Raw genomic sequence first — 25,020 nt, forward strand, 5'->3', positions numbered from 1 at the left:
AACATAGGCGCGTTGGCCATTCGTTGGTCATCCTTACGGAAGTGCTATGCGTCATAGTTCACGATCTCGAGAGAAGCTCGTATGTATCTAGAACGACGATCGTTTGTTCCGAGACCGTGCATCAACGACTTTTCGCAGGAACGGGAACAATTTTGAACAACCCGCTGCGCTGTGAATGAAAAACCGGTAGTGCGTTCGCGCATTTACCGCAAAAAGAGAAAAGCGTATAAAAAATATCAACCCGTGTCCCGAGTGACGAACAAATTGACCACCGTAAAGACAATATACAACTCAGCAGTGAAAGAATAAGAAGAGAATTTCTGTTAAAAAGAGACACGAACGTGAGACGAGGGAGGGAACCGGTGCAAGAGGTGTGGCAGGGGAGAGGGGCCTCGTACGCTTCAGCACACGTACGATGCTCCGTTACGCGCATGCGCAGTCTCACGAGCGGTTTCCATCTCCAACAGGACATTGCGCGCCACAGCGGACCCCGCGTTGCTAAAGCGACCAAATAATCCGAATGGGCTGTATAGCACGCCAGCCGCACTGGAGTGGGGAAAGCGGGGCCTATTGGTAGAGTAGCAGTGTGGGGAGAGATCCAGTCGGTGGTGGGGACAAGGCCCCGACCGAGCGAAGAGGCAACGAAGTTTCAGTTGATCAGTAGAGTTAGACCGTTCAAGTGTACTCGCTCAATCTGCACACTGTGTCGAAGATAACTGTAAATCCGTGACAAAGAAAGACGAAGAGTTACCTTGGACTAACCGAGAACAGAGAGGCTAATCTATTCCTGGACTTCGCGATTGGCGTGTATCGTTGTTAATAGTGACTATCGTGGGAACCGAAGTGATCCGAAAATTCGCTGGTTAATATTCAAGATATTTCTTTTTCTCAAAGTGGATTTTAATCAGAAGTGTAAGTACGTCTAGCTCGCAACTAGGAACATTGACACCACTGCAAACTTGAAATTTCGTTTTGTAACCAAGTGTAACACTCCGCTGTATATTGCGGTTTTTTTCAACAGAATCAGTGATTACCGATCGTCACTAGAATCACGTCCTAAGAGACGAGAAGACACTTGGAGAGATACCAGAAGTGATTACGAGTGTGGTTGATATCTCTGACGAACGCAACTGCGGCCGACCATGGGAATGGTGCCTAAAGCCTTAGGGTGAAGTGTCACGTTAACATGCGCTAAGGTTCAGCAGAATGCCGAAAATCTTCCTAATCAAGAATCGATTACATCAACAACAATTGAGGCTATTAGAGGCACACCACGCTGGAAAGAATTCATCGACTAATGGTGCCGAACCTCTCAGTCTCATTGTGAATAAACATCAGTGTAAGTAAAGTTCCTTTATTTTAATTAACTGCTCTTGTTGCCGAGAAATGTACAGTTTTCGTTTCAGCTGGGAAACTAAATTAAAATCGTTTTAGCAAATTTCATATACAAAATTCGTTGAGTTAATAATGAAAGATACAAATTTTGAAAATAGAAACGAGTGCCAAAATATTTTTATCACGAATATATCTTTTTAATACATTACAGCTGCGAAATTTCATAAAGTATCTATATATCTTCTATGCATTCTGAGTTGTTAAGTTTTGTGACAGATCGATGTTTTCGTAATAGAGATCGCGATGCAAATTTGGACGATGACCTCGCGAGACATTATAACAATTTCTCCCTGTCGTGATGAATGTCGATCCGCCGAGAAGATTGCGAAGCCGGTTTCGGTAGTTCATTAAAATTCTCGGTTTTCTTCGACTTGGTTAGACTACTTTTTTACACTCGGCTCTCTCGGGGAAAAAAAGAAATGCGTGCCCGAGAATATTTTAGGGCAACCCCGCAGGTGCAAACGAGTCGGACGCACAGGTGCCGTTGCAATTTAGGAGTACGTTTGCAAATTTGATTTGCAACGCTATCATTATCTCGCGTTTCGTATAACGCGTTATTGTTTCACCGTTGGTCGTCTCTATCAATGTTCGAAAACTAACACCTCTTTGGTTTACTGTTTACAAACTGTTTACAGGTTCATATGAAAAATAATTATCAATTTGTCTTTCCTTATCTAAAAGTTATTCAGCTTGATTCGATTTATGTACGAAATGTAATGAACAACATTTTCTTTCAGTAATATATGATTGTCGTATATCTTATGATCAAACCAATAGTAATCATAAAAAATAATCCATTAGTTTAAAAAAGAAACTGAAGCTAAGATCCGATTAATTATTATGGATTTCGTAGCGATCTTATCCGTGTTTTAACGCTTGTCAAACAACAACATACTCTTTGTAACGGTTATCACCGAAGAACGGTGTAATACGTAAACGACGACATGTACATTTATCGCGCACTGTACGCAATATCATTTCAACGAACTTTATTTTCTTATTTAATTTAAATTTTCACGGCAAAACTGCACATGTACTAAACGAGTGTTATTAAATCGCTCAAGCATTATTTCAAACAAAACAAATCAATAATGTACACGTGTCATGTTCGTAATTTTTACGTATTATATATATAAAATTTCGTGTTTTAAATATTTCAAGATATTGATTTCCAGTTATGTAATTGATTGGAAGACAGGTTAATTGGCTTTTTAGCCTGGGGCGCCTATTCGGTGGCATAGCGCGAGATGATAGCCTGACGTGGTTCTTTTACAACGGTATAGTGAGTAGACAGACCGACGAAGTTGGTCCTAAACTGGTTTAGAAAAATGACTCCAACCGGTTCCTCTTTTTCGTCACTCCTTCTTTTTTCTCTCGCATCACGGACACGGTCGGTCGTTTCGAGAGCTGGATGTCGATGGCCTCGTATCGATTATCACGCGCCGCAGGTGCAAATTTACTTTCCGACGACGTTACTCATTAATCAGTTCGTATATCAATTAAACGTACGAAACTCAGAACGCGTAAATTTTCCATCCTCAAAGGAACAAAATAAGCGCAACTATCCTTCGATAACCGAAAGGGTTCGTAAGGTCCTAGGAACTCGCTGTCAACAGAAACGCTTACTTGCGTTTCTCGATTATTACGCGATAAATCAGACGAAATTATTCGACGTTTATTAGCAATGAGTGCTGTCCTTCGTGCAATTGTAAATTTATTTACCGTACATTTGACAAAGGCATTAATTTCGCGAAATAACGCGAAAAATCGACGAGATAACATCGACCGATGTAGAGACGCGGACGCGCATTCAATTAATCTAAAATTTGACTTAATTCGGCGCCGGTCAGTAAGAGTTCGATAGTGACACATCGATTTTCTCTTTCAACTTTAATTCAATTGTGCCGTAAAAAATTCATTTTAATGCACTGTATATGGATCGTAAAACGTTGACTCAAAGATTTATCCTTGATAATGCGGAGCAATCGTTACACCTTCGAGTTGGCATCAATGTACCGTTAATAGCTAAAGATAAAGAGACCATTGAATATTAATACGGCTAAAGTCGTCGTACCTAGTAGATTTATTGCGTCTACCCGTTAGATGAGATTCAATGATTTATCAGAACGACAATCTGTGCTGGAATAGTCTGACGCGTTGACGTGACGATGAAAGCACTCGACGCGTATGCAAAACGCGTGCAGAGTTTTTCTAGGCGTATATTCATATTTACGCATCGCGCAGAGATTTCTATGCTCGACGAACCACTTCCACGTTCGAGCCGGAGACTTCGATGCCCGCATACGCGGGACGTCACTACTTTTCACGCGCTTCGTCGTAGCATAATTTAACCGTATACTTAACATGCGTACGATGACATATCATAGTCATGTCATTGATCGAATAATATTCATTCTATATCGATATACAAAATTTTTTTAATTCGTAAGTAATATCAAAGGAAATGATCCAAATAAAATTTCAAATAATTTTATTAAATATAATTTAAAATGACGTTGGTCTCTGTTTCTTCTCAGCTGTTACACGCGAATAGACGAAAGATATCGAATGAAATTTGCGTAATTGGCTGCAAAAAAAAAAAAGGCACAGGTTCAAGCACGAAGGAAGCATTCATTGAGAACGTAGCTCTTTTTTACGTACATTTCACTTATTACGGTTCAATTTGGTCACGCAGGCGTTACACGATATTACGCAACGCGTTACAATAAGAATTTTCAAGTTTCGCACGGTTCTCGTGCGAATTGCGCAACGTCGAAGCACAGGAACGCTCACGAGTCGATCGTCAATGTCTGTAATTCCACGACGGCCAAGGCGAGCTCCGCGCACCGGTGTTAGAATCTCGTGCCGGGTCGATGGAGAGGGAGTGATAGAAGGACGTGGCCAGTTTGAAGTCGTAAATAGAAAAGCGACCGGGAAAAATTAAACTCTCACATTCCTTGAATCAGAATTCTTATCGAACGTTTTGCTGCTTGCGCTAAGATTTATCGTCGGTTGGGGAATCTAGATAGACTATAAGCGAAATAGCACTCGCGAAGAATACAGCTTATAAATGAGCAGTTGCATATTTAAAATTGAACCGAGTTCGATAATTTCTTCATTTTTTAGCAACGCTTTGGCAACTTTTTTTATATTCAATGAAGAAAATCTCTTGCTCTTTTCTCAAAACTACAATGAATGTTGCTTTATATGAACTGATTGTAAGACAAATAGTTTATATCATTGGATTTCATTCATTCTCCTTACTCGTTATGACGTTTTATTCATATAATAGGAGTTGTTCAGGTTCAGGTAAATAGATTCAACCAGTAAAATCAAACCATACGAGTACCAGATCGGTTACTATTTCCTTGAAATAATCAACGTATGTATATACATAAACAGAGTTCTACGGTATTAGGCTAATTTAGTTTGTTTTGTGTTAGTTCGAAAAATCTCGAGTCAATACGTTAGATAGGTATTACTACCGATTGTTTTATTCAGTTTAGAACACGCATCCTATTTAGATGTTAGCCGCAAACCGCGTCACAAGTTGCCGTACTATTACTGTGTGCGTGGAATGTGTTAAATTCGACGCGATGAATACGAATACTGGCGACAAGCATAACAAAACGTTGCCCTTAAAGTAGAATTGTAAATCGAAAGATATATCGGTATGATTTAACCAACTATCCGAAGGTTAGAACCGATCCGGTTAGAACTATCCGAAGAGAGAACAATTTCGACGAAACGTATGAATTTTGTTTCACCAAACTGAACGAGATTCGCGAAATATACCATTTAAAATCGTGTCGCTTTCCAAAGCTAGCGTATGCAGAGTGGTGTGCGACTAGACGAACGCACCAGTCAGAGGCGACGTTCGGCTGTCGTTGACACGTAGGGTAATCGCGCACCTGTGCCAAAGACTAGTACACCAGGATGTGCAGTCATTGTGACGAATTACAATGCACCGCTCGCGGTGTTCATCGTGCGTGCATTTCGAGGCACGCGCGTGTGCGTGTACTGGTATGTGGGTATCAAAGGTACGGGTTTCCTCTAGCGATGTCAATGACAACCGGGCGAGAAATCTATCAGCTCTTCGCCTCTTCTAATTACTCGAAATACTACCACTCATACAGTGTACGCGTCCATTTCGTTCGTTTATTTCGATGAAAAACCTAAAATATCTCGTAAAGAACTGAAGCGTTATCGCGTACGTATATTTTAATTAATCGAAACCGGGTAGCCGAATAACGAACAAAAATCATCGAAGGACAGCTAAATGATATTTTAAGAGGGGATGATTTAACGACGGAGGTAAGTGTCGCGATAAGGAACATCGGGTTGGCTTTGAAACGACACAGCGTGGACCTGTGGTCGCGCGGAAAACAGGTTCAGCTCGTGGTCGAAAGCAGTGTAAGCAGGTAGAAGACAGAACTTGGCTACGTCGTCTGGTTGCTGCACACACGCGCGATTCACCTGTTCACAGACGTTGCACGCACACTTAGCTACGGTCGCCGCACAGAAACAGCCGTATTAACGACTACCGTGCCGCGGAGGCTAATGGCGCAAGAGGGCCGTGACCGAAATTCTTTCGAAGCAAAGGGGCCAAGTGCAGAAAACGCTCAGCTCGATAAATCTGTTGCGACCGCCACCGAGTCCTTGCAAGAACGCGCGTTACCACCTCCTCTGATTTTCTCTTCGAGTTCGCGATCATTCTCCAACCATTTAGATAATGTTTAACTTCCTTGGAGGTTTATTTTTTTCTCAAGGCAGATGCACCGTTGCACCTGTAACCAGCCAGTTTCTCCAACACTTTCGTTTGTTTTCGATCTACGCGCAATTCTGTTTCCACTTTATTTCTTTTTTTTTTTTCGTATTAAACGAATATCTTCTTCATCCCCTTTTTCTTTTTCTTCTTCTTTTTTGTTATTTTGTATGGCTGTTCGATATCTTCTCTTTTTAAAAAACTAAAACTGTTACGAATCAATGATACAGTCAATTTGAATCGGAACGATTGTTCGCTGCTAATATAACACTTGCAGTCTCTTTGAAGCAAGATACAAAACGATGAGAAACCGCAAAAAACAAGCAGGTGTATCGGTAAAAAAAATGGCGAGCGTGAATCTCTCTTTTTTCTCCGTTCATTTCCATCCACAATTGAAAAAAGCTCCACGAGTCAGAGGAATTGGCTTGCATTCGCGACGCGTGTTATTACGCTCGGCGAACACTGTAATTAGGAAGCCGCGGCGCGTCGACTTGGTCGCGATCTGCCGACATCGTGAGCACACCAGCATACGTAACGTCTTATTCAAAGATCATTATTTTAGCTAATATTCGAGCTGATAAACATGAAACGACATGAATGAAAATGCAACAGCTAATATTCATGGTTTTCAAAGTTTTTCTGCCGCTCTACAAACTTTTAAGTAGCCATTCGCAACGGAAAAGCTGAAGCAGATATCATTAATCATCGTTGCAACTTCAATTGCGGTTAATCTAAATTAGAAATCTAAGTGAATCTGATCACGAGATTTATCGCTTAATCGCCGTGTTATATGCATCTCTTGAATAGATTTAGAGCGATTTCAGATCTTTCAAATCTTTCCGAATCTTTTCAAATTTTCTCGCAAGATATTCGAATAATCGATTGTCCAGATCCTCCTAGAGCGCCCGACAAAGATGTTTCAACCAAGAATAAGTTTCGAAATTATAAAAAAAATCTATAAAAAAATATTTTGAATCGTCAATGTGTTCGCCAAATATTTTATGCGAAAATATTAGATTCGATACGAAAGACGCGAAGTCGCAGCGTGACTTCATTGGCCACGATTTTGCCATAATTATCGCTAAATAGTGACGGCAAGGAAAAAGGGGGGAAAATTTTCCGCGTTGGTGTTGGAACTACCGTCCGCGTTCGTTTAATCGTGTGCCAGTATCGGTACCGGTTTTTCCTGCGCGTTTCCTGCAGAATGCAACGAGAGGTGGAACGCGCTGATTACGTTTCCGTATGTGCAACGAATGTCAAGGCTCAGCGTAGGTCTCGAAAACACGTTCTACTCGTTCTCCATCGTTCTGTGTTCGCCACGCTCATCACGCTCTAAGCAATGGAAAATGACTCAAAAAAAAAAAAAAAAAAGAGGAAACACGGTAGATAGGAAAAACTCTTTAGACTGTTTGTACCTGTAATTGTGATTTACGGTATCAAATCTTTTTATTTTTTCAATGCACACAGAGTGCATTATTGTGCTAAATATTGTGCTAAAAATTCCACTGTTCTGCCTATAACATTGAGTAGAGTTTTTTACCTATCTGAACCCGTTGGAATAAACAGCGTATGTAGATAATAGAGGTTCACCAATTTCCCTCCTTGAAGATAATAAGAGTTTACGTTCAAACAACGATTCAATGGTCAGGAGTTCGTTTAACCGTGCATTAGCTAAGATTTCGTTTCGTAATATAATGAAATTTCGTTATGTGAACATCACTTACTTGAATGAGTTTTTAGTATAACCGATTAAACGCGTTCGCTCTTGAATCCACTTACCTCAACATAAGTTTCTAGCAACTGTACGAAAAATTATAGGTATTGGAGAGACTAGGTTAGACCCTACGTTATAAGCTCCATCGATATAAACTGCTCGTCTTACAAGTTCATATAAACAAAGTTTTACTCTCATTATTTTATTACTTAAATTACTGTAGTAGAATTACAAGCATAACTTAATTGAACAATAAAGGAACTATGAAGTTTCTGGCGTCTATATAAACATCACATTCATTGTAACCTTCGTCGGGCGTTAGCACTTAGTACGACTCTAGATCAAACTTTTATTTGATGTTTATATTTCGTATTTATCATTTTGTCAGTTCGCACGTGACGTATGACAGTTGCGGTAAGATTGCCATGCCACGTCAAATGTGCCGAGCGAACGATACAAATTTTTCATCGAGATTATTTCTACTTCACCGGTCTCATCGACAGCGCAACGCATAGCGAAACCTCGGTGCTTTGTCGAAAGAATTGTCTGTGCATCCAGTAGTAGTTGCATCTCTCGTCGCAACTTTTCACCGAGCGACGAGACCAACCACGAAAGATAGTCTGCCTTGATCTTCCGTTGCGCGTCTCTAGAAAGACGTTGTTCGCGAGAGAAGAGTCGCGTTAGAAGGAGAGAGGCCACGGTCGGAGAAGAATTAACGGACAACAGGAGGAGGGACAGCGTGCACGGTTCCATTACGTAAGGTAACCGTGTAGCTGCGTGTACAGTGTCACCTTGCTGTTCGCGATGCTTCGACCCACGCACAGTACCGCTACGCAAATGCTACGCAGATACGGTGCAGCTAGCCTCCTCTGTCACACCGACTCTCCTCTCTAGACTCTTCTTTTCACGCCTTGTCAGTTACTTCGCTTAAGCCAACGGAACCGATTCTTTGCGGGGGATTAGACACATAATATCGAAATACAGGCACGTTCAATAAAGCGCTCCGTTCGTTGAAAAATAAGGGCCACCATCATTGATTTTGTTTTCAAAATGTTCAACTCTGGAACTTTAACATTATTCAGTGGTATTTTCTTTTTCGTAGTTCAACGTTTGTAAATATAACGATGCAGTTCGTTTCAAAGAGATTTCGTAACTTTTCGAAACTTCGAAACGTTCAACTTTGGAAAATTGATAATTATTTCATAAAATTTTCTCCCATATAATTCGAGTTTCGAATATTATATATATACACCATAAGAATTACAGTAAATTATCGATCTTCCTAATAGTTATTAGGAACACATATGGATTAATCGAGATCCAAACTTGTAAAATTATACGATGGAGGGAACAAGCGTGACAATAAAATACCATGACTTATACATAGTATATTGGACTTATTTGAATTGTATGAGTTTCTGGAAATTCTAGACGCTGCTCGCAATCTCGAAGCTGTCAACGTGACTTGGCTGACATTTCCACAATTCCACGATATATACATATATAAGATGTTAATAAATAATCAACACTTTTTTTCAGACTCTCCAAGCGTCGGATATACTGCATATAAAATTTGCTTATCTATCTACTTTTATTTGTTTAGCTGATCTATCACCGACACGTTCTTTGAACAATTGTCAGACAACGCGAGCACTTCTCGAGAAGAATTCTTAAACAAGAAGCTCCATCTTCGAGTTGCCGCTTTTTTGTTTTTTTACAGGTTCACCTTAACTAATTGGGAGTCCAGTTTCGTTTCCCGGCCACCAGATTAAGAATATTAGAACGTTTTACATATTTTTCTTATATATTTTAAGTGCAGATACTTTCCAAAGCCAGTTAATGTGATTTTAATGCGTAACATCGTTTAACTTTAAACGATGCGCCAGAAAAACTTTCAAAAACTCTTAATTATAATAATAATTAATCCTTTGCGGATGAGTGTCGGCATATAGCCGCCCATATCTGTTCACAGTTCCGAGTACTTATTTTGAGGTGTCTGGCGTACTTCTATTTTTCTGAGCGATAATCTTATACGTATTTACGCATGGGTATAGTAAACTAAACAGTAATAACTTTTTGATGAAAGAAAACTATAGATCTTTAGAAATCTTATCTTCCGTTTAACGTAAACTCGGGATGTAGGATGATGGTCGAGTCAGGACGAATTTCAGTCTTTCAATGGCATTACCAGACGAATCAGCAAGCTTTTTATATATTTTATATATTTTTTATAATACCTTATACACGATGCCTAAAAAATCCAAAAAGCACATGTTCGATAATGATAGTAGTGATGACAAATATTATTTTGAACCTGACAGGATAGAACACGACGACAATGCTTCAGACAGTGAAAACGAACTCCGTTCAACAAGAATACACAATAGAAATAGTGACAGTAATGAAATAAATTTTAAAGAAAATAATACAAGTTTCAACAATGAATAACGCAATCGTTCAACATATATATTTTTTCAACTGCGTGCGCCAGTACCTCTCGTCCATAGTGACGCTCGCTCGTCGAGCGGACCCATCCGCAAAGGGTTAAGGACGATACACGCTTTATCCCTGATCATCGTGATGACCAACTGAGATTGATTCGATGCAAATGTCGTATCGGAACAGTCTCGATCACATTATTATTGGTGATGCGCATTCTTTGCAGTAGTCACACCTTATTCCTCGTGTACGTATGTTGAGCATGAGTTTACTGTCGAGATTGCGCTTTGCGTTTGGATCTGATTCTTCCATTTGATTTTTTTCCCCATTTTAATCCCCCATAAGCATGACCTGGATTATTTATACATTCCACGAATTTATGTAATTGTGATTGTCCTAGTTATAGTTATCTGAAGTGAGCAATTATTGTTATTTGTGGTACCTTTGATCAAATTCTCTGTCGTTCGATTGGACAAAGCTTGACATATATATACATACATATTACAAACGTTGCTATTTACAAGTTAAAATAGCCACACCATGATGTACATGTTATTTTTCGCTGAATGGATTTAATTTTGACCAAATCACTCAGGAGCGAGCATCAAAATCATAAGCGCGAAAATTATTTTCGCCGAAGGAAGGAATAAAGTGATTTCATTGGACGCTCTCCTTCTCTCAATTAAAATTCTAAAACACGCTACAAATTTTGTAGCAGTGCAGAGAAACTAAAACTTAGTTTCGGATGTAAAAATAGATCGGCTCGACGTAGTAGGACAATGGTTTCTTCCAATGTAATTACTTCTGGTTCATCGCAATAGTCAGATTCGCGACCGATAAAGCGAATCTAGCAGTCATCCCGAACGAGCCTCGGAGTAATGCAAAATTTGCACTGTGAATCGATTACAAATCTTTAATGGTACGCTTTCAAGACACAAATGCACCAGTTGGTTGGAATGGTTGGAAAGTACCGAAGCGAGAGATCAGACAGAGAAAGACAAAATTGGCGCATTGTTTGGGCCGTTTGTGTATCCGCGTGAACGCAAATAAACGATAAACGATGGCGTGTAAGCGGTGAAGGTTCGTAACACCGCGGGTAGCCAAAAGGAAAGGAAAGGAAAAACTGGAGAAAAAAAAGGATTTAAGGGAGTGGTCGGAGCGTAAGTAGGTCGACTAAGTCGAGGTGTTCGATCGAGCAGACAACAACCAGCCACGAAGCTGCCGCCAGGCCAATGGCTGACAAGACAGAAGCTTCTCTCGCCAGAATACCCAATCTGCTTCTTTTTCTTTCTGATCATGAACTTCGTGTACGTATGATTCCTATAGGGTTTCGACGAAGAACAGTCGTTCTGTTTCTCTTCAGATCTTATATATATATACATAGATGTTGTAGAATTTTTCTATACAATCCTCGTAATGCTAGAATCAATAATAATGTGATATATAGATATTGTTGACGATATTGCTGCAGGAATATAACTTCATCTTCTAGTAATTTTCCTTCTTGGTATTCCAATTTGATATAAATTGTTCAATATTAGTAGTAACATTTGCACAATCATGAATTCTATTTACTTCTGTTCGTCTACGATAAATGTTATTGAAACGTTGGAGCCATCTCTTCGTTGCCTCAAGCCTTTGAATCGGAAAAAGATGAAATAGCTTTACACTTTCGTCGTTTTTTAAGAGAAACTATACATTCCTGTTTCGTCGTATTTCAAACGTAGGCTACGGTTTAAAGATACGACGCAACTACTAACGCTCAAGACGTTGTACTTTTCGCTACGACAGCGCGAACCGAAGAACTAAAATGCGAGTCATTAAATGGTGATAGATAAACGACCGGAGGAAAAAAGCAAACGCGACGTCATTGCGTTCGTCATCGGAGACTCTTCAACCCGTTACTTTTTAACGTTGAGCACCGTGAGGCTCGGTCGAACGTTCTCGCTCGCCTTGGACCATATCTTTATAGCGATCGAGTTCGCGGAGCCTCATTTAAAATGGAACTGTCTATGCGGTGCGCTGGCTCAAGCTAAAGCATTATTATCATAGTATCTCTGTTGTATCTTTTGGCTTCTGTAACGAGGAAAACCCGTCAACTACGCGACAAAATCACCAGCGGGACGGGAATCGGAATTTATAGTAGGAGATTAAGCGACGATATCGTAAACCGCGCGGGTCCGCGCGCGATGCCGTTTACAATGACGCATACTCAATGTCACGCGATCTTCTGACATTGATTTCAACTCTTCTACGATGCACTTGCTCCTCGTTGACTGTCGCTCCGTCTTCTTCGTGACACAGCCATCTCTGATGACAGCAGCGACATCGGTCGTAATCCAATACTTTCGTGAAATTTAGCCCAGAAGTTTCCTATAATTGGGAGATTAAAAGGGAGGAAAGACGAATCAATGATAATTAGGTCGGTTTTAATCTTCGCGATTATAAATGTGATTTATTTCTCACGGGAATGATAGAATCTATAAAACCCAAAGGATCTTTTCTAACTGTGATAAAACTTGAAAAGTACTCGTTTCAATGTTGTAACCTGTTACACCGTTTACTAGTATATTATTTAACACGTACCACAACACTACCTTGTACAAACTACACGACGAAATAATCTCTTTGTGATAGAACGAGCATGACACGAGTTTCGCGTTAGATTTCGATCGTTTAAAATTAGATACTTGCATAGATTTGTGTGACTTTATCATACTTACATGGTAGAGAGACATATAGAGAACGTTAGTTTAATATAGAACGAACGTTACGAGGGTGTTGCGTACGGTCAAGGCTTGAACAGCTATCAGATCTTTCTCGTTCACCGAGAGACCGTTCGGTCTTTCAAGACTCCCAACCGGTCAGGTCTCCCCCCTCATTCTCTCTTTTTCTCCTTCTCTCTCTCTCTCTCTCTCTCTCTCTCTCTCTCTTCGATCCTGGACTCTCGATAAAGACTCGAGACTGGATCCTCGGTACAGCTAAATTGCTCGAAAACTCGCAACGCGGAGAATCGAATGGGCATCGCTAGTCTCTCGGCAGGGAGCTACTCGTTCCTGCCGAAGCAGACTCGAAGTACCGGTTCTTGTTTCTTCTTCTCGCTCTCTCGTGGCCTCCCTTTCTTCTTCTCTGTCCAGACGGAAGAGTAGAAGGAGGGAATGAGAAGGATAGAAAATTCCTTGGAGGAGGGAAGACGCGACTGGAAGAAAAAGATCGGTACGCCGGTCACGAAGCTCGCGCAGGTATTTATAGCACGGCCCCGGACCTGTTCGAGGGATTTGGTCGGAGGATCTCACGTACACGGGCCGATTCTGTTTGAAGGTTGCTCAACCGCGAACAGAACCCGCCATTTTGGTTCCTCTCTACCGCGGACCCGTTGTTACCTTCGACTTGGAGGTGTGACGCAACCGCTTGCGTAAAGACGCGTCGTTAGAAGCATTCTCTAAACGTTTGACCCACCGTCTCTATAGAACCATGAAATCTCCGCTCGTAGAAACGCGTTTCGCCCGAGGGACGGAGCTGTCACGATCGCTGCTGGTAGCGCTGGAACGAAGGACGTTCGAAATCCTAATGATGATGACAGGTGCCATGTACTGTATGGAAATATCAAAGATCGGTTCTGATTGATAGCAGTCTATTAGTATTTATTACCTTGATATTCTTTGGTGGTTAACCGAGAAACGAGAGTTCCTTTCCCGAGTTTTCTTTTTTCCCGAGAAATCCTCACCTATTACGAGATATGTAGATAGCTCTTCGAGCATTTCGATTCGGTCGTGGTATTTCAGTTTTTAAATCGTCCATTTCATTTCGTATTTAATTAACTTCTAACTTTGTTCTCCGCCGTGTTACATTTCTACGATATGAAAAGATACAACGAGATTTGTATTATAATAAAGGCAAAGTACGTACGCATAGATCGTTTTTTGAAAAATAGCGGTAGACTGACTCACATCACTACGATTGTCAGTCGTAAGCGAGAAGAAATTTTTTCCGTGTTCGAATCGATAGTCGAAAGCGCGATCAAAGTTAAAAAAAAACGCAGAGCGGAAAAGGCTTTCCTCGTCGCTGGCCCCATATAGACGGCGCGCACGTGCTCGCAAAAAGTAGCGTGTCCTCGCGACTGGTTTCCTGGTTTCCGCTCGAATGGCTTCGTCGGCCGACACGATGTCCTCGTGCTCCATTCGCGAAACACAGTCGGTGTCAAAGTCAAGAGAACGCAGAGCCAAGCGGATCCCGGTAATAGAGAGAAATTACGAATGCGACTCTACGGCCAGATGCCTCAGCCCCGGCCCGACCGATCAAGCGATCCGAGACTACGTGTAATTGCCTCTCAGACTGTCCTTGAAGTGCGCTCCTCCTGTTCGCGTTTGTCCGCCGTAAATATCATTGTCGAACGATGGAAAGTTGCACGCCGTTGCAATCGCGTAGCTTGCTCGCTTTACTTGTACTCGCAAGGTTATCGTTATTTTATATTCAAGAGCGTCGTTCGATCGGGTAACGCGTGTAGCTGTAACGCGAGCTTGAACAAGGTAGCGTATGTGGAAAACATAACCGTAAGACGAAATAGATTGTAGTCATTGATAGAAATAGCGTAAGCCAGTAGATTTCGAATCGATCGACTTTCAACGTCTATCGTAGTCTTACCAATTGCTATGTAAACTTTGTAAGTGATACGAAAGTCGTATTGCAAATACGTTGTAGCGTGCTTCTCTCTTCGTACATTTCTCTTCAACCATTGAATTTTTCCAATCTTTTCTCGTACAAGTTTTCGTACAGTTCATTCTTTCTTTGTATCTTTTATGAGGCAACTTACACGTTCACGCCGTGACCGATATCCAGGGTTTTCTCTGTAAGGCAGCGCCCGAATGCACGATCTGCTTCGTGGGGCGGCGCAGCGTCAGATTAGACTGTTCAACACGATCACAATTTTTCAACTTTGACTTCAATTTGTAGCAAAATTACAAAAGCTATACGATTCCTGTTGGGTTCAATGAATTCTATGGACTTCAACTAATACATTGATATACAATAGTTTGGCAATATCAATTTGCATATATCTGTAAATGGTAAATAAAGTTGACGGGACCAACTTTCGCCCTATCTTTGGAGTATTCTTTTCGATTTTTCTCAAAAAGTAGAGGTCTGACGCGAATTCTGACCATCGCCCGCAATTCTGTGAACATTTTTCTATAAGAAACGTTCATAGCGCGAATCAAAAAATTTTTCAATTCCGTACAGGAAAAAAGATAGTCACGCATGTTCGTCGGAGAACGACGGCGCGCCTCGAGGAACATGCACGATGAAAATAGTGTGATCGTTGTAAGGTCTAGCTGGCACTCAGTCTAACATGTCTTAAAAAATTGCCTTAAAAAAGAAAATAATTGTTAAGTTTATAATATTGAATTGTTATATTTTTACTATTAAATGTCTGTTTATAATGTTGAGATAAAATAAGAAACCTATTTTGTACTACCTATTTTATAAAATACAAGTGTAATCCACCGTGGATGCACGCTGCTACAGACTCGTGTGACCCACCGGCAATGCACGCCGTCTCACGGAACAGACACAACGTGTTAAACGGTTAATAGGATCTAATGCCCGTCACTGTTCATGAGAGAAGCGGTTTTTCGAATGAGTTTTAATGGTAGCTTGGGTTAAATCGTGTGCGAAACAACGTTGCTGCTCGAGGACGAATTACGAGGCGGTGCGTGAAGGACGCGCGGAAAGAGAGTATAGCATACGGTACCTACGAACCCCCTCAAGGTTGCTCGTAAATTCAACCATCCTGGCTCCACGACAAGAGCCCATATTATAACCGTATGCTCATTACTTATTCCAGACGCATCAAGCATTAAAATTTTGTCGCCAACTGAGCCAAACTAAATTTGTGAATTTTAATCATCGAGCAGTCTTCTCTCCCAACGACGATCGACTTACTACGAATGAATTTGTTAAGAATGTTTAAAACAAGAAAAATCGGCTCTTAGAACTAAAGCTTCATATCATACTACTATCCTTGTAATTGTTAATTAACATACTCCAAATACTCGAAGAATAATCCAATAATCCAAACATAACACGGTCGCAACAAAGTATTCTCGGTACGGGAATATTATGTAAACGTAAGAATATTCAATTGAACGATACAGATCGCGAGAAAACAGACGATGATCGAGCAACGACTCCGGAATCATTACGCAGCAGCAGTCCAGCTTCTTCTCCGCCGCCACAATGGCAATCGAGTACTCCAACCGATACACCGCCGCGTCGATTCATTTCGAGTATTCTCGGCGGAGACGTACCATATGGGAGCAGAGGACACGTATTGACTAGGGCGGAACGTAAAGAATATAGCCCACCGATCGTTCCCTCCTCTAGCGATGCTACTCAATTTCTCTCGAAATCGGAGAAGCTGGTGTTGCCCAGACCCGACACTCCTCCAAAAACGCCAAGAGTTGAACCACCGACTAGAGTGTCGGTCATTCAGAGGGTGCCTTCACAAGGTCAGTCAACGTCTAGGAGGGAGGATACGATTGAGGTGCCACAAGTTCACGAACCGGAACAGGTATCTTCATCACGTATCACTGGGACTGTTGGTTATGAACTGCTTGAATGATCGCTTGAATTTCTGTCATGCTACCTTACTATAATCTATGTTAACAAATACGCTCCTCTTTACTCTTTATTTTAAGATTTCTCAATTTCAACGATTTCATTTCTATGGTGTTATGTGTGTAATAGTGTAAACTATGTCATATCTCTGAAATATTCAATTTTCAGTGATACCAAGAAAGTTAAGGCGCTTCACACATCTATAACGAGCTTTCCATATTCACAAAAAAATACAAAAAAATACAAAAAAATACAAAAAAATACAAAAAAATACAAAAAAATACAAAAAAATACAAAAAAATACAAAAAAAAATGTCATAACTCGACCGAAAATAACTAAAATGATGTAGAAGGTGTTGGCTATATGTATCTTTAAATATCTACTTGTTTGTTATTCATAGAAGCGAGAATGGGAAATGTTCCTGTCTATCTCACGCATACATATACTAATGAATTTTGGTGCAACTACCTGCGAAAATCTATCGTGACAGCTAACACAAAAGACTTATTTTTTACAGGAACAGCCAATCGATTATGCTGTGCCGAAAAGAAAGGAAGAGGACGACGAGCGAGGTCGCGAAGGTGCAAAAGTATCGCGCTTGATCGGTAATTCAATTGCCAGGCCTCTTCTGGCTATGAGATTATCTGGTCCTCAGGTAGTTCACGCAGCAGCAGGTCACGGAAGATCTTCAACTTCTGGTAGCAGCGGGAGTTCCGGTTCTAGCAACGGGTCTAGCAACTCTGGTAGTTCCTCTTCTTCGAATTCAGGCGGAAGTGGTAGCTACTGCGGAGGCGGGGCAGTCACAGGTGGTAGTGGAGGCGGTGGAGCTGTAGGTGGAGGTGCAGGAGGTGGAATGAATCCCGGTGGAAACGGCCGCGGAAATTACGGGCCGAGTTCGCCACCCACTGGCTCTTTACCTCCCTTCTACGAGTCCCTCAAGGGCGGGAACAATCTGGCAAATTTCGCAAATCAGTACAACAGTACTCAAGGTATGATAGCTAATAATGGCTACAAAAGATATCTGGATAAGTGTTATTGTATTTATTATATATTTACATACTGATTAATTAGTAATATTTTCATATGACTTCAAAAACATGATACATTAATAAAAAATAAGGATATATACAAATTTTTTTCTAGTCACTGTATAATATATAAAATATCCAAAACGAAATATTCGTTCCTTATGTATAATAACTAGTAGATGATATAAATCTTCGCTTAGGTATAATTTCTTTAGTCGTATCTATAAAATTATGAATACACAGATATTTGCAGTGTATTACTAATCTATAAATATGCTATACTATACTATAAGTCAATTACTAATATACGAATAAAATGATTGTCTCAGGAAACGGATATTTAACGCCATCACCGGCGGTAGGAATGGATTGCGACGCAGGACAGCAAGAAATGAACTCACAGCATTCTCAATATAATGCTCAAGAGGGCAAGCAATACTCTCTTCTACAGAATGTGTGCGCATCTTATGGTTTGACACTGAAAGAGGAGGAAGATCTGTCCCCATACAGGATACAAACAAACGATTTGCTATCGGGACATTATGGCACCTATGATATGACCGACACAGGAATGATGGTAGACATGGTGACGGGCGCCGTTGTAGATCCTCTTCAATTAACCGCTACCTTGTCCTTCAACTCAGCCTCGGATCATACCGCTCTACTTGAGAGTCTGAGCGATGCTGCCGATCTGTTCCTACCAAGGCTGCCAGCTGAGGATGGTAGCAACGATCTTCTGGAAGAATCTTTGCACTCGCCAGCTTCGGCTGGAAGTGGAATCCAGGGCCAGGACGGCGGGCAAATGACCACTCCCGTAGAACCGAGCGTCGATCCTTTCCCAGAGCACAGCATGGCCTTAACCAGAGGCTTCGACGCGTCGAGGTAAGTACTCGTGAACAATCCTTTACTCGGAATCGAGCTGCTTTCGATGTTCGCACGCGATACGCCTCTCGAACGTTTGTGAACGTCACGTGTTCCGTTACATTGGAAATCGAGACTGCTCTTTGAACTGAACATTGAATCGTAAGAGAAAGGTGTAAAATTCGCATTATTAAAAAGGATTCCGAGAAACCAAATGAGATGCACACGAAAGTTGTTCGTCGACCGTCGTAAAATAATATAAACAAACAATCATCTCTGTTCAGGAGCAGCTACACAGCAGTTCCTCAACATTTCAGTTCGAAATTAGGGCTGACCTACGCTACAACAGAGTCAAGTTATCAGCCCATTTCCAAAGAACGCCCGGAGCTCGCGCTTCACATTAATCAGAACCACCAACACCAATCGGAACCGCAGTTGCAACAGCTACAGATACAGGTGCAGTTGCAACAACACCAACAACACCAACACCAGCACCAGCACCAACATCAGCAGCATCAGCAGCATCAGCAGCAGCAACCGCCGCCGCAGCAGCAGCAGCAAGCCACGACGACCTCTCCTCATCAACAGCAACACCAAGGATTATTGAGTCCAGGATTAAGTTTTACCGGTAGCGGTTAGTGTTTATATCGCCGTTTTCCCTTTCATTCTTCGTAAAACAGCTTGTACAAATATCCTACACTCAAAATATCTAACGATAAAATAAAAAACCTACATCTACCGTAATCATAGCTTTACTGTAATGTATTCAAGGATAAAGTTAAGCGTTTGATACTATTGTTGTTAGGTTTGGAATTAGATTCTGGTAGCAGCGTTGGTGGAAGCTTACCAAGCCCAGGAGCAGCTAGTTGTTCTTTGGACGCCGCCTCGACTAGCACATCGCCATCCTGTGCTTTGATGGAACACGCACCAAGCCCGACGGCTACGGTGTCCTCTGCGTCAGTAAATACCGTGCAACCGACTGGCCCTGTCGGAGAACCACCACTGACGCAACGGGTCGGTGTACTGCAGCAAAGGGTAAGCACCCGAAATTGATCCAGGCAAAAGCATATTTCTTGTTTACGAACTTGAATACGGCTAAGAGTATCTGTATGGCATTGTTGCTGGATTCGAAAGCCCGCGTCTTCTTCTCTCCTTTCTCTCCTTTCTCTCCTTTCTCTCCTTCCTCTCCTTTCTCTCCTTTCTCTCCTTCTTCTCCTTTCTCTCCTTAGTCTCCTTTATCTCTTCTTATATTTCAGTTTTCTTATTTCCTTCTTTCTTCCCCTTTTTGCTACTCCCTTCCTTCCACTCCTCCTCCTTGCTTCCTTCCTTCTTCTCATTCTTGAAGTCAACCACATGTATTTACATTAAATGTATCATCTCATTAGTTTCACAATTAATTGAATTCTTTGTCACGATACAATTTTTGTGGCTTGAAAAGATATAACTTTTTATAATAAACGCAGGACGCTATTCTATGAAAACTAGCGAGGAACAGATCTACGCCTGTATGTCCCAAAAATGCTTAAACACTGCCATATAAATGATTAAAAGCTTCCAAACGATACTTGTTTGTAGAATATTTGGCTTCGTTCAATTCAAACGCATAAAAGTTTGCGTGATAGCACAATTATGCAATGCCAATCAAATAGAGTGCTTCATCCGTTACCGATTGAGTTACAAAATAATAGATTAGATGGGTTAATAGATAAAACTAATCGTGATTTTGTTACAGCTTGGACTTCCTGGTGACTGCCAATTGGAGTTTGTAAACGGCGGCCACGGAATTAAAAATCCTCTGGCGATCGAGGGTCAGAGACAGGCTGCGGCTACTCGCGAGGAAGAGAGAGCAGCTCGACCTCCGCCTGGCAAGGTAAACGTCATTCTTTGATGTTTTTCTTCACCATATATCGCATATTTTATTAAGATTTGCATTTCTCAGGCTGTAGATTTAGTGCTTTACACACCTAGATCCCAGTTTCTGATTACCGTTCCAGTTTTGTCGTTGTTACATATTTCATGTGATTGATATATGCTTCGCAACATGCCCAAGGACACGAAGAATATTTTTAATAAATGAAGAAAATTCGTTGATTTTCAGGATGACGATCCGAATCGTTTTACGTGTCGCGTGTGCACCAAGAATTTCAGCTTGCAAAGACTGTTGAATCGCCACATGAAATGCCACAGCGACGTAAAACGTTATTTATGCACATTCTGTGGCAAGGGTTTCAATGACACGTTCGATTTGAAGAGGCACACCAGGACACACACCGGTGTTCGTCCGTACAAGTGTAATCTCTGCGAAAAGAGCTTCACGCAAAGGTGCTCTCTGGAAAGTCACTGTCTTAAGGTCCACGGTGTTCAACATCAATACGCATATAAGGAACGTCGCACAAAGGTAAAGTTCAAAATTCAATCAACATGCAACAATATCTTCTATCTTTTTCTGAGTCACGACGATCTTGTATAATAGTAAGTCACTTGACATAATTATAAAAAACTCAAAACAACATTCATATTCATAGGCACAATAATATAGACCTTTCTTTTGTTTGATTTTAGTTTTGCTTTGCTATATTCTATTTTCTTCGTAACGGCGATATTTCGGTAACGGGTATACAAAAGAAAAGACGTAGAGTTTTCCTAGAAATAATTACTTCAACAGTTTTGAAAGTTTTACAATTTATATAGCTTGAGCTTTTATCAAAGAGAATAACCAGAAACACATAAGAAGGCGACGATATATTTTAAGTGTTCTAACTGATCGTTTACTATCATTGCGACAAATTTCGAAAAATCTGGTAATAAAAGTATGAAAACAATTTACATACTTGCATATAAAATTTTCATATGCCCGGATTAAATTATATTATATCGACAATATTTATCAAAACCAATTTCTGAATATAAGATTGTAAGATTAAATGGATATTAATTAATGCCTTTATTTCTGTTCGTTTCATTCAGGTATACGTATGCGAAGAATGCGGTCACACGACGCAGGAGCCGGAGGTCCATTACCTACATCTGAAAGATAAACACCCATACAGCCCGGCTTTGTTGAAGTTCTATGATAAGCGGCATTTTAAATTTACAAACAGCAATTTTGCCAACATGTTGCTCCAGGTGCGCAGATAGACTCCAATTAAAGTACAGTATAACTGTTTAAAATGTCATATAAATAATAGAAAAAGAAACAATGAGAAGAGGTAACGAGAACGTGATCGGTAATTGTTTAACTTTGTACCGTGTGTTTCTCCGTTCCTTGGTAGATAAAAAAAGAAATAATGTTTGAAATTGCAAAGTTAGATAGATAGGCAGGGAAGGGTGGGAATAAATGTAATCCTGATCAAAACAGTAAACTATGTATAGATAAATATAAAAAGATGATGTGTAGGGTACGTGAAGAGAGACGAGGAAAAAGAAATCCAATATTCGAACAAAAAGAATATTGGAAGCAAGAACATGAAATTGTTCTTCGTCATGTAACTCTTCAGGGTGGCCTATTGCAACGAGATTCGCGGAGTGTGGACAGCTGCGTAAAATCAGCCTCAAAAAGCCTCGAAGCACCTCTTCAACGTGCCACGACATTGTTGCACCTGAGTCGAGCTTCCAGCTTGTGATGATGACTACAAAGACAGCGAGATGACAAAGAAGAGGAAAGAAGAAACGAAGAAAAGAAGAACGAGGAGGGAGGCTGACTACAATTTTTTAGCTACTCAACTGGAAGGCCATCAAACGCATCTTGAAATAAACGTCGCGCGAAAAGTACCTGTAGATGGCCCCCTTAAGCGGTGATACACGACGGCGTCGAGAGCCGATGACGATCAGATTAACTGCGAGAATCCACGTGAATCTCATAATTGTCCACGAGATTTGTACTGACCCGTGAATCCCAGAGCATACGCATAAAAAAAAAGGAAGTACATTTGCATACACAGTATTGCCTTATTGAGTACACGATAACTGACGCGTAAGGTTTCATCAACCATATATAGGTAGATATAATATATGTATATGTGTAGACTATAATATTTAGGTTACAAAAAAATACGAAAGATAAAGTAGTGAAGAAAAAGGAAAATTATACCCAAAGACTCGGATCGAACGTTTCAGGAATGATAACCATTTCTTCTCGTCGACAAGATTTCCTTACCGCGAGATGGGATTACGCGGTCCTTTTTAGAACGTTCTTTTTTCTTTTCTTTTAGCGATACACGGCAAGTTACGTTGCTTTCCGACTTAGAGGGTAAACAATTACGTAGAAGTATCTGACATTTGCACGAGACCTGTGTCAGGTATTTCTCAAATTTTCGTTACACCGAGATAACGATACATATTTTGGTGAACATATCGTGTCTTGAGGTAATTGTTCTTATTTCCAATCGTTGCGTTTCGACTGAGGCATTTCTGAGAAAAGGGGAATGCAAAAAGAAATTTTTTGTTTGTTCTTTTCTTTTAAATAATAGACGCCTATCGGTACGCGCTTTGGGAAATCTGTGATATAATAACAATTTTACTCATTCCTCCGCGCACAAGATTTCGCTTATTGCACCTTGGTTCATTCATGGGACGAGCACTGTCATAGTAAAGTGAGAATACACGATACACATATGCACAATTCCTCGCGGTGTTTTTTGTATACAGAAAATCCCCTTCTTCTATTTATTTTCTGATTTCAATCGTTGACATTCTTTTTTATTTTAAATTCGATATGATTCATTTTATATATCAAATTTTTTTATATATCAAAGGTTTCATTACTTTCAATTTCTTAGGAAAATTAATATATTGACAAACGCCAAAAAGGCAGTGCATATACAGACAAAGATAATGGGGTTTCGTGCAATTCTATGGTGGTAGGTTATATGATTACTTGAGCGACACATGTATAACAGCGTACGAATCTGTTCGCGATTCGATTTATCAATAAAGGAACAATCCGAGTCATCATCGAGGCGCTTATACATAATTTAACGAAAAACTTAAATGCAGGTTATGCAAATAGAAAGATCTGCTGGTATCAAACCGAATTGTACTGCGCGAAACGGATATATACTCTTTTAGAAACACCAATTGGTTTCTGACTAAACTGCACAATCGATATAATGTTCTTATAAATCTTAACTTATCATATTTTGCCGTTAAACAAATCAATCTTTCGAAATCTAAATCGATTTTAAAATCTAAAAACCGTTTAAAATTCTCGAGATCTTATCACGGTTTTATTGAGATGTTATTTGAATATTGGGATATATACATACTAGGACACTTTGCAATTCAATTACATTACTTATTCATTTCTTTTCACACAAGTAAAACAATAATATAAGAGTTGAAATAAACACAATGAAAAACACGTTTCGAAACGTACATTTAAGTTGTGATATTTTCCTTCGAATACAGGTATATTTCCAGCAAATTCACAAAGTGTAAATAGTATTCACGCGCAAGTAATTGTATTTTCAACATTCTTTATCATTTTACAGTATATCGTGCGGACGAATAGGACAACTTGTATATAGCAAATATTAATTAGGTTGCACGAGACGTAAACAGTCTTAAACATTTGATTATCTGGTACCTTTTCTTTTTTGTATCGATAATGTATACTATTTTCGCTATATCTTGACAATACTCGGGAATAATAGTACTTCTCGTGGTAATCTATTAATTATAACTAATACTATTTTATTGCTAATGTTATTGTATTTTAGTTTTAATATAATATTATTATTATATAATTATTATTATATAAGTATTAATAAATATTATTATTTCTATTATGATTATTTAATTTACGTCCAGTATTGTTCGAAACTAGCATTGAGATACTTCTACTATCATTATTAATACAAATCTACATTTTATACCCATTATCATTTGCACCAATATTCTCACCAATAGTTATTTATCTTGACTTTTCACGACGCGTCAGGACACTATCACCTTTCCCTCTTCTAGTATTATTGCAATATTATGTTTTCCAACTGTTTAATATTATGTTATTATTAATATCGATATTTCTCCTCAATTAACAATTCTGACTTTATTAATACTTCATTAATAATTTAGAAATATATAAATATATATTTGTATATGCATTACCTATATACCTATATATCTATACAAATATATAGATATGCAGATAGATAGATACATAAATTAAAAAAATATATATATCGACGTTATCACATGCTAT

At 39.9% G+C, this 25,020-nt stretch overlaps 1 protein-coding gene across 5 annotated transcripts; it reads left to right on the forward strand.

The window, feature by feature from the left end:
- The first annotated feature begins 625 nt into the window (after window positions 1-625).
- Window positions 626-24,609, forward strand: LOC139993655 (uncharacterized). 5 transcript variants are annotated; one of them, XM_072015787.1, is made up of 11 exons: window positions 626-912; window positions 1,022-1,339; window positions 16,466-16,881; window positions 17,447-17,918; window positions 18,287-18,839; window positions 19,103-19,452; window positions 19,624-19,832; window positions 20,551-20,688; window positions 20,917-21,216; window positions 21,786-21,944; window positions 22,316-24,609. In XM_072015787.1, the coding sequence occupies exons 2-11, from the start codon at window positions 1,207-1,209 to the stop codon at window positions 22,439-22,441; spliced, it is 2,856 nt and encodes a 951-aa protein (XP_071871888.1). In that variant the 5' UTR covers window positions 626-912; window positions 1,022-1,206; the 3' UTR covers window positions 22,442-24,609. The 5 variants fall into 5 exon arrangements, with proteins under 5 accessions (XP_071871888.1, XP_071871804.1, XP_071871972.1 ...); XM_072015703.1 differs by having other exon boundaries at window positions 19,103-19,446; window positions 19,624-19,853; XM_072015871.1 differs by having other exon boundaries at window positions 627-912; window positions 19,136-19,452; window positions 19,624-19,853.
- Window positions 24,610-25,020: the final 411 nt, after the last annotated feature.

Source organism: Bombus fervidus, chromosome 1, assembly GCF_041682495.2.
Source record: "Bombus fervidus isolate BK054 chromosome 1, iyBomFerv1, whole genome shotgun sequence".
Lineage (NCBI taxonomy): Eukaryota > Metazoa > Arthropoda > Insecta > Hymenoptera > Apidae > Bombus > Bombus fervidus.

Bases quoted from the DNA above. Each gene is read 5' to 3' on its own strand.
- LOC139993655 (XM_072015616.1), top strand. From the start codon at position 1,207: ATGCCGAAAATCTTCCTAATCAAGAATCGATTACATCAACAACAATTG. The intron at 20,689-20,916 runs GTAAACGTCATT...GTTGATTTTCAG, and splicing joins CTCGACCTCCGCCTGGCAAG to GATGACGATCCGAATCGTTT. The intron at 21,945-22,315 runs GTGCGCAGATAG...GTAACTCTTCAG, and splicing joins TTGCCAACATGTTGCTCCAG to GGTGGCCTATTGCAACGAGA.